General features: G+C 40.0%; 1 protein-coding gene across 4 annotated transcripts in view; it reads right to left on the bottom strand.

Annotated features, from left to right (window-relative positions):
- The window catches only part of dcaf6 (ddb1 and cul4 associated factor 6), a 25868-nt gene that overhangs the window by 8367 nt on the left and 6946 nt on the right, over positions 1 to 10555 (bottom strand). For 2 of the 4 annotated variants that reach the window (XM_024286199.2, XM_024286202.2), the window contains exons 3-11: positions 6889 to 6981; positions 6099 to 6284; positions 5907 to 6020; positions 5413 to 5548; positions 4964 to 5175; positions 3821 to 3914; positions 2798 to 2917; positions 2342 to 2683; positions 1962 to 2150 (exon numbers count right to left, since the gene is read on the bottom strand). In XM_024286199.2, coding sequence (XP_024141967.1) covers positions 1962 to 2150; positions 2342 to 2683; positions 2798 to 2917; positions 3821 to 3914; positions 4964 to 5175; positions 5413 to 5548; positions 5907 to 6020; positions 6099 to 6284; positions 6889 to 6981 — 1486 coding nt within the window. The remainder of the gene's footprint in view (positions 1 to 1961; positions 2151 to 2341; positions 2684 to 2797; positions 2918 to 3820; positions 3915 to 4963; positions 5176 to 5412; positions 5549 to 5906; positions 6021 to 6098; positions 6285 to 6888; positions 6982 to 10555) is intronic. The other 2 variants (XM_024286203.2, XM_024286204.2) reach the window with 1 other exon arrangement.

Genomic DNA, 10555 nt, shown 5'->3' with positions numbered 1-10555 from the left:
CCCGCCTTCGCCCATCAGTAGCCGAGATAGGCTCCGGCACCCCGCGACCCCGACAGGGACACAGCGGTCAAGAAAATGGATGGATGGACTGACAGATTCTCTCCCAGCCCGCTTTCAGTGAAACAAGTCTGGCTTTTCAACAAACTCACTCCTGATTAGTGAGAGTGGTTGCCATAGAAATGATGACTCAGACTGACTTGAATCAATCATTGCTTACTAACGTTGTCTGTTTCCAAAATGGCCAAGTCTGCACTGCAGAAAAATACAGAATGAATTGACTTAATTTCGTTGGAGCCGGAGGTAAGGCATTTTCTATGGGTGACGTCACAGGTGCTTTGTCCATCTCTATATACTGTCAATGATAGTGAGGGATTTTACAGCCTTAAAACATCTGTAATTAATGTAAAATAAATAAATAAATAAAATGACTATTTTGCAGTTTTATCGTAGGGTATTTTCAGATTGTGACTGCTGCGATAAACAAGGAAACGCTGCATTAAAACAAATGAAAGTGAAAATGCTTCCTGTTATGACCACAGACTGCAGCTGCTGATGCTGAAGCACGAGAAGCCCAATTCAAAGCTGCAAACCTACTGGTGCCACTCAAACACAAGAAACGTCAAAACCCAAGCCACAGGCGGAGGGGGAGGCGGAAATATTAGTGAGGGAGGGGAAAACAGAGGCTGCAGGTGGTGGGGTTATCAGTGTGAAAGGCAACACAGGCAGAAGATCACTGAGGGGAGGGTTAGTAGTCAGCTCCAGGAAGACCATCAGCATTTGGCTAAAGAAGAATCTGGTTCCATGAAAAGCAGTGTTGAATATATAAGTATTTTAAGTGATCTCCTTGATCAAAAAAATGCTCTGAAATGTCTCAGTTTTTGTCCTCAGATTACTTTTCAAACTCTAATCTGATCTATAACAAACTGTTATCACAGCTAGGAGACTTTTGCAGTTTCAAAAGATCTGTGGAAGCTGCTTCTGAAAAAGTGAACAAAGTCAACTTCATACTGTAATAAAGCATCATTTTTTATTTTCTTAAGTAGTCTTTTATTAAATAACAGCAGAAAGTTTGAAGTAAAAGCATAATAAATGCACATTCTTACAAGAACGTCAATTTTTTTGGAGTATAAGTCGCATTTTTTTTTTTTTTTTGCATAGTTTGGCCAAGAGTGCGAGACTTATTCTCAGGAGTAACTTACATGCGATTTAAAAATATATATTTCGGATCATATTTGTGCTATTTTCTCGAGGGGCCTCTGGTTGCAGACAAAATGGCGCCCGAAAATACCTCTTGCCGGAAGCAGAAATTTGCAACTTTAGCCGGTTGCATAAGTGGAAATTTCCTAAGCTGTAGCCGGAAAGGGAAGTTGCGTTATGTATCCTGTAAAATTCATGGGACAGACAACATTAATTGTTTTATTTCTATTAAGTCAATATTAACAGTTGTTCACATTTGTAAAGCTACACCCTTTTTACAATGGAACTTTTCCTCTGCAGAAAAAACAGGCGAAATGCCACTTTTTCTCTGTGAATCAGCTGATTATGTAAGGAGTTATGGCATGTCAAGGGGAAAAAAAGGTCGAAAGCTTAAATCGGGGGGTTCCGGTAGAGGACTTCCGGGGATTGAGGATTGATTTTTATTTTTTATTATGAAAATTTTAGCTGCTGCAACTTATAGTAGAAAAAATACAGTAGATTAATCAAAGAACATCACGGCTTTAGAAAATGGGACAAAAATGAGGTTGTGTGAATAAGTTTGTGTTTTTTAAACTCTAAAAAAAATCCTAAATCCTCATGAAACGTTCCTCTCTTGCTTTACAGATCAGGAAAATCTGTTTTATGCCTTTGGGATTTCATTGAGGGTCTTTCTGGAGCCACATAGAAGGAAGTGAGTAGAGATGGCGGTGGGGGGGCGTGGCCCTGGGGCTGCTATGGTGGGAAGGGTTCAGAGGATGGGTAACCTGCAGCAGCAGAAGGAGGAGGAGCACTTCTTTGTGTCCGTCTCTCAGAGGCTGCTGGGGAGGAGGAGGAGGAGGAAGGAGAGGAGGACGAGGCCGCTCTCTGGGCCTGTCCTGGGGGGTCTGCCAGCCGGAGCAACCTCTGCAAACGTCTACACACTAAACTTATGGGCAACCGGTGAGGACCGTACTCTGACAAAGAGGCAGAAAGGAACGAATGAACGATTAGAAGGATGGCAAGAAGCAGAGAGGACAACAGGATGCTGAAGGAGAGGAGAGTGAAGAGAGTGCAGCTGCTGGACTGGAGTGTCCCCCCCACATACACACACTCTCCATCTCACACACACAAACTGTGAAGATGACCGCTCGCTTGCTCCACTAACCTGAGAGCGTGGGCTCAGAGGTGGGCGTAGAGGTCGGCATCTCTGTTGCGTCGGTCTGACTCCTCTGATCGGAGTCTGGGGAGGACGTGATTGGTGAAGAAGAAGGGGCGGAGCTTTCCAGTGGGGAGGAGCTGGAGGTGGGGGGCGCTGTGACAGCGGAGGACGATCCCGAGGAGGATGAGGATGTGGATTTGAGCGTGGCGGCAGCGGCCTCTGCAGGACTGACAGGCTCCTCTGTGGGGTTTGGCCCTGAGGGCCTCTCGGGGGCGCTGGACTCCTGCGTGGAGTCGACTGTTGGGGCAGGAGGATTGCTTAGCCCCCCCTCAGGACGAACAGCTGTTCCTGAAAACAAGAAAATGTGCAGAAAATCATTTGAAGTTTTATTGTCAAACAGAATTTTTGAACTACACTTTAAACCAGATTAACTGTTTTCTGTTTTCTGTTCTGCAGTCTCACCTCTGGGTCGAGCCTGCGGGCGAGCTCCTCTGCTGCTCTGTGCCTCGCTGGCCTCCTCAAACCACCGGGACAACATGTCAGACATCCTCTGCATCAGCGACACGTTTGGACTCTGTTCTCCTGAAGGAGAAGCGGCAAACTTTATCAGCTAAGACTAGCTTAAAACAAAAAGTTCAAAACACAAAGCATTTTTAAGTCATTTACACTGACGACAACAAGAGTAAGTTTAAGTTAGATCTTGTGATAAAAGATTCAGAAGCCCTGAAAAAAATGGCAAAATATAGTGTACTGTGTAGCAAGTTATGAGGGAAATACCCAAAAATGTGTTCCTTTTAACCCAACATATTCATTAGACAATTTTTCTCACAGAGAGAGAAAAAAAAGTGCCACTAAAAACCTTCAAACAGGGAATATGATGTAAACAAACCCTAAAAGACATGATGAGAGAGACGAATGAAAACTTCTTTGTGTCCTCAAAGGGTTATAGATCATGGTGATGAGCTCAGAAGTCCTACAAGATGTTTGGACATTTTCTTTTTTCAAAGTGGGTTGGTAAATATCAATCCTGAGTTAGGGCAGGATAATAAAAAACACTAACGATATTTATCGCAAAAGAACATTTTTTGATAGGAAATAAATCTATCACAATAGACTTTTATTTTGAAGGGCTTGAAATTAACGTTTATAGAAAAGTTTATGAAAAATGTATAGAAAAGTTTGAAATGTCGTTCATTTGTTGTACTTTGTATAAAAACATTAATGTCATGGCTTCATCCTTATTTTTGTGGTAATCAGAGTTTTTTTTTTTTTAATCAGACCAAAATTAAGCATTTTATGTTCATTTTTCTGTATTTGCCAAGTCATGTCTCATTAACTGACCTATCCAATATGGCGTCGCTCTTTACGTACATGGAACAATAGTAGCAGACTAGTGTAGCATCTCTAGCCTGTATAACTCATTGGCTGGAACACTCAGAAGTGGAATGTGAGAACTGTGCTTTACAGAACATCCTGTCACCTCACCGTCTCTTTCCCTTTCGCTCTCAGGACGGGCTCGGGGTCCGGTGTCGGACCAGTCCCCTCTCAGGCGGAGGCGCTTCACTGGAGGCTGCCTCAGCTGTGGAAACACACACATGGAGAGATTAGCGGCTTGTCAGTCAAAGCGTTGGTCAAAAATAGCTTCGCTGTTAAAGCGAAAGACTGTTGGTTTACTCTCCAAAGTACCCCCCTCCCCTGAAGTTGCCCTCTCTTTCCACTACTCTGGCGCTTTCTGTCGGGCAACAGGCTGGAAGCCAGGGATGGAAAAACCAGTGTTAGCTAAAGCACTGTCACCTGAGAGAGTCGAAGCGGGAGGAAAAACAACTGAGGTGAGAGGTGTGGAGGCCTCCATCTTTACCTCCTACAACCCCCCCACTCACCTAAATTATTTTGGTGGAAGGAAGAACACTCTCCACGTCAGCCGCGCTCTGTATTTGGAAAAGAATGCGAGTCTCGACCCAGATGAACTCTGGGATGCTGGCACCATGACCCAGCACATTCAGACACTGTTCAAACGTCCAGACAGGCTACTCAAACTGAATGACTTGGTTTTTATTTTTTTAATGAAGAGAGACATGTAAAATTCTGCATATTAACTCATTATAGAAATAATGGATTTTGAACTATTTATTTTCATTTTGGCCCCATGAATTGACAGTTTCTCCTGCTGCAATGTAAATATTTCCTTTGATCTTTTTTTTTTTTTACCATGCCTAAAATTCATTTTCACCAGCTACTAGTTGCTTGTAAATTTTTGAGACTTTCTGAGTTTGTTGCAAGCGTTCTAAAAAGAGCAGTAAGAAATAAGAATTGTGAAAACAATAATTCAATAACTTTTTTAAAGCAATATCTACACCATTCTTATCGTCCCTAAAGGAAATTTTTAAAAGAGAAATGCAGAGGATAATATGAAAGAAGATGCTTTGACCTAATGCCGTGCCGTCCATCAGTTTTCTCTAACTTCTTACACCCATTTGGAGTCGTGGGGTTGCTGGAGCCTATCCAGCTGCTTTTCTACAAAGATGGGGTACACCCTGGACACCCGGTTTTCCAGTTCATCGCAAGACCAGACAAATACAGACAACAAAAACTCAAGAGTGGGAGTAACTGGTATTTTGGACGGCTCACCTCCTCCCTCCTCTCCTCTGACGGGCCCTTGAGCTCCCGCGCCTGGTCGTCTTTAGGATCGAACAGGTAGATGTAATCGGAGGAGTAGCTGACCAGCACCTCCTGACCATCCTCGCTGTAGCAGAGCGACGTGACTCGGCAGGACTTGTTGGACAGGTGGGTGGGAACAAAGCGGACACACATGCCAGTCGTTCCTCGTCCCATGTAGTTACCTGACAATGAGACGCAAAGCATCATTTGTCTGCCTGTTTCCGTCTGTACTCCTGCAGCTGGAGTGGGACAAAAGGATTCCTGTATCCCTGCTGCTAGAACACAAAAGCTTTTAACCGAACTTCTCCAAAGGAGAGCAGAACCACCAAAGCAGGATGGGAACATTTGAACTTCCATCACCTATGTGCAGTGTAAGCTAAATTAAATACAATTAAAAGGAAAATTTCCAAACCGTTTACCTGTGGCTCTGGTGCCCAACATGCGTCTGTCGTAGATCCGCACTGAGCTGTCAGAGCAGCCCACAGCCAGATAGTACGGCACCAGAGGAGATATGGATATGGACGTGGCAGCTCTCCGACAGTTTATCAGTATGTCCTGAAATCAACGTAAAGCATGTTTGCTATATGGAGAAAGATGTTAAGAGAACAAAACAGAATCTTACAAAAGTAAAAAGATCTGTGTTTCAAGAAAAATGTTTTCTGTCCAAGAATAAATATAATCTTATCAAGAACATTTTTAAACAGCAAAATAATGTTAGTTTGAGAAAACATCTTAGATCCTCATAAGAATTCTCAGTAAGATTGTTTTTCTTACTCCATTAAAAACATTTTTTTAATCTGCCAATTAGCTTATTTCTAGAGGCTTTTTTATTTTTGCAGTCCAATGAGGAGGCGGTTACAGTGCAAAACGCAGACTAAAAGACAGGAGAAAAGCAGCAGAAGTGTGGTCGTACGTCTTTGCAGTCTTCTTTAGTGCAGCTGGTTTTCATGCGCAGGTCGAACCACCGGACCGTGCCGTCCTCTCCACACGAAAGGAAGGTGTACGGGTCATTTGGTACAGTCATAATCTGACGCAACAACATCAAAAGTCAAAAACAGACTCAAAAAAACCAAACAGCTGATTCATGTTTCCACAGCAGCAGCACCTCGTAAGCTGTTCCGTAATGGCAGGTGAACTGGCACTGCCTGTTGTACTCAGGACTCTTCTCCGTGTGGGTGTAGTAGATGATGCCGTCTCCCGAGCAGGAGATGATCTCCTGATCGTTGGTGTGGGGCATGAACTTGGCGCTGAAGATGTTTGCACGATGACCTGAGCGTATGGATGTCTTAACCTGGAGAAAAGAGGGGAAAGATGAGATCTGAAGGAGCATTTAAACCTGGATTTCCTTAAGTGTATCCACCAAATCCATGCTCCCTGATCCCAGTCGACTGGAACCGCTGCCCTGTAGGCTTCCCACAATTCCACACTCAAACATCTACTTTTTAAGACCAGCGATTCAGAGGCCAAATTTCACAAAAAGTGAAATTAATTTACTTGTTCCTCACTAACAAAATGCAATACAGCTTAATGAAACTTTTATGAACAGTTTCTAGCTTTTTCTCTGCTAGGGGCATTAGATTTATTATAAGCAGCAGTTCACTCCAGAACAAACACCAGTTTGAATTTCTTCAACTAGAACAAACCAAACTCTCACCAAGATTAACCTATAGCACATAATACAAAACTATAAGTTGTTTTACTACGTATATATATTTAAATTAAATAAAACTGTTGCCATTTTAATTCAATCTTCACATAATTCCTATTCTGTTCTTTTCCTTTGCTTTTGTTCTGTTGGGGACACAAATCCCGATCCCCATAAAGAAAAAACAAGACATTAAAATATTTTTAAAATACAATTTAAAATGAAATAAAATACCTTTTTTCTGACCCACCTTTTTGTTGTAAGGGTTTGTGATGACCAAAAATGTATCATCTGACCCCGACAGGATGTACTCGCCCGTCTCATTCCAGGATATCGTGTTGACCTAAATGAAGAAGACACACAGATGCTGTATGAAAGAGCCATCAAGCTTCAAATCAAAGAAAATCCTGAGAAGAGTTCAAACAAATCACCCTTTTAATTCTGATGAAATGTTAGGAAAAGTCCAATCCTAATCAAATGTGTTCAAATAAAACATTTTTTTAGTTACATTCTTTGTAAATAGTTTAATATTTGAGTTTTAAGACTATTTAGGTGACAATGATCAATAAACAAACACTTTAAGGTTGAACAACAAATTCTAAACTTGATGAAAAAACATGAAATCAAGACTTTTAAAACTTTTAGGGATTATAAATTGATTGTAGATTTCAGGATTATAAACTTTTAGAAGATAGGTTTGAGAAGATAAGAAAAGATTAGATTAACACTAAAGATACAGAGCATTAAATAAACACTTTTCAAAATGTATCTTAAAATTACAGAAAAAAAATCATTTATAATTTGGGGGAAATTTTTGTTCAATTAATCTACTATACATGTTTTTGATGGTGATAGATGTCATTTAAAGAAGCTTGTCCTCTATATTTTCCTGCTAAAAGAAACACAAATTGTGTAAACAATTCCTATTATCTTTTATTTTTGTGTTTTCCTGTATTACAAACAGCAAAATGGGGTCAAACTAATCATTTAAAACTAGTTAGCTAAATCTGTAAATTGCAATGTCATCAATGTCTGTTTGCAGAAGATTTATAAGCAGAACAGAGCCTCAGCTTGCTGTTTGCTGTCATTGTGTGAATCAATATTTAATTATGACCTGGATCCTTGTTTCAATGTTTCACAACAAAGCGGTCCTGCAGTCGTCGGGTTCACTTTGACAGAATATTAAAACTATTTCAGAGACAGATTAAACATTTTAAATATATGCATCTTAGATTATAAATCTGAGTGTAATCTGGTGAAAGACGTCATGTCGCTCATCATGTTGACATATTTGAAAGTTTTGCATTTCCTGTTTATTCCGCTGCAACATCACAACAACCTCTACGGTGATGAAACTATCAGCTTTTTCACGACTTAAAAGAAAGAACTTCCACTTCAAACTCATATTGCAATGTGTGTTGAAACTCTTCCTTCAGTTTCAACACCCTAAACCGACACCAGCAGCTGGATCACATAGCAACGGATCTAGAACACACTTACAAATTAAAAGTGAGCAACTGATATGAGCAAACCCACATTAGGTGTAACCTTCACATGTGCTGCTGAAAAAGAGCTTTTTTTTTATCATTTACCGGTAACCTTCATTAAAAAAAATGTCAATGCATAAAAAACATATTCTTGAACTACTAAATAAAAGCTTGGCTTTTTCATTTAGCACATGCTTTTATTCTGGAAGATTGACAGGTTACTCACAATTATGGGGACAAAACTACATCTTTTTGCTGTATTCAATGGTTATTTTGTCCAAACAGCTAACACTAAAGTGAATCAAAGCCTTTAAAACGAGCAAATAAAAAATATGTACAAATCCTCTCCTTAAACAAAAAACTAGTATTTTTAAGTCCTTTTGACCAAAAAATAAATCAAATTTGTGTAAAAATTCTTAGAAATTTCTTCCCATCCTCTTTTTTCTGGAAAAAAAAATGATTTCTTTTACAGAAAAAAAAGATCTTTCGACTTTAGATCAAAATATCATCCATTAAAAACTTAAAAAACAAAAATTAAACAATGTATTAACACCAAATATGTTTATATTAGCTCCTCTTGTTTTATGACTAGCATTATCAAATGAATATGTTTGATCAGGAGAAAACCAACTGAGCATTTCATCAAAATAAAACAAGACTTTGAACAAAACATAAAAAAACACAATTGAAAAGGTTTTTTTTAGCTTTCGTTTATGACGACTAAAAACACTTTCAAATAACATTGACATTTTTTTTCTAACATAGGAAAGCCACAATGTGTCAGATTTTAGAAACGTTTTTTCTTCTTTTTTTATGTTTTGAAATTCACATAAAAGATTAAAATGATAAACATTTCTCAAAAAAAAAAATGCCACCCTAATCAGTCCCTCTAAAGCTGCATCTTGTCAGTCAGAGATTAGTTTTTGGGTTGGGGTGGGGGTGACAGAGTGAAGATTTGTTGACTCCACCCACTTCTTCAGAGCCTCTTGAGGTTGCTGCCATGGTGCTGTGGTCTGATGACAAAACTGTTGCCCTCGAAAAGAGGATGAACTCTGAGGCTTCAATAAAAGTCCCTTTAGAATCAAGTTTGATGATTTTTTAACTACAGACACACTGCTTTTATGCCACTGTGGAGGTGAACAAACAGAGGATCATCGAGCTGATCTTAAGAGAGTTTTGATACATATTTATTTATGAAATGGTGCAAAAAAAACCCCAAAAAAACTAAGCATTTAGTCTATAAAAAAGTTCACCACAGTGCCTTGTATAGTAACTCTGGTTGTCAATGACAGAGGTCAAAGGTTTCCAGTAGGGGAAGCCAAGTTTGCACTAAGCTACTGTTTTGGTCCATTCCTCCATGTAGATCTTCTCAAGAGCTGAGATCGTTTGGGGCTGTGGCTGGACAACACAGAGTTTCAACTCCCTCAGCAGATTCTCTATTAGACTGAGGCACAGAGACTGGCTAGACCACTCTAGAACCTTGATATACCTCTTACATAGCCATTTCTTTGCTCCCCAGTTGGTGTGTTTGGGATCATAGTCATGCTGGACGATCTAGTCATGTTTTATCCTCAATGTTCTCGCTGATGGAATGAGGTTTTTGTCCAGAATCTAACCATACATGACTCTAATCATCTTCTCCTTACTAGGGACCAGTTAGCCTGTTCCTTTTGCATTAAAATGCATATGGTGTTCTTGGGTTGAAACTAAGCTTTCTCCCCCCTCCAAACACGGCAAATGCTATTATTCCAAAGAGTTGAATTTTGGTCTGATCACATCTGACATTCTCCCAATCCAGATAGTCTCTGGTAAACTTCAGACGGGCCTGGACATGTGCTGGCTTAAGCAGGAGGACCTTCACAGAACAGCAGGATTTTGTTAAAGTAGCTTTTGTTCCTGTGGTTGCTCTCTTTAGGTCCAATTCCTACTGACCACCTCTCCCATGCAGATCTGGGCTGTATCCCAACCGATTCAAAGATTGTTTGTACCACACCAGGTGAGATCTTTCATGGAGCTCCAGGTGGAGATTGTCAGTCGTGTAATTCTTCCATTTTTCTAATAATTCCTCCAACCGTTAATCTCTTCTCATCAAGCAACTTGCTTATTGTAGATTGGTTCATCTCAGTCTTGTTCAGGTCAACAATCCTGGTGTCCTTCGACAGCTCTTTGGTCATGGTGGAGAAGTTGCAGTCTGACTGTATAAAGGTATGGACATGTGTCTTTTATATAGATAACAAATTCATAAGGGTGATATTAATACAAGTAACCAATGGAGGACAGAAGAGCTTCTAAGGAAGTAACAGGTCTGTAGAATCTATTAGTTTCTGCACGTTATACAGATTCATTCTTTTAAAAATTAAATAATTTGAGTTTGTAAATTATTATTTTATAGTCTGTATCTCACAGTTGGGTTTTACAAAAACCCAGGGC

The sequence above is a fragment of the Oryzias melastigma genome, linkage group LG21 (assembly GCF_002922805.2).
Source record: "Oryzias melastigma strain HK-1 linkage group LG21, ASM292280v2, whole genome shotgun sequence".
Classification (NCBI taxonomy): domain Eukaryota; kingdom Metazoa; phylum Chordata; class Actinopteri; order Beloniformes; family Adrianichthyidae; genus Oryzias; species Oryzias melastigma.
The sequence above is the reverse complement of the archived record's forward strand: the minus strand, read 5'-3'. Positions and strand labels throughout refer to the sequence as shown.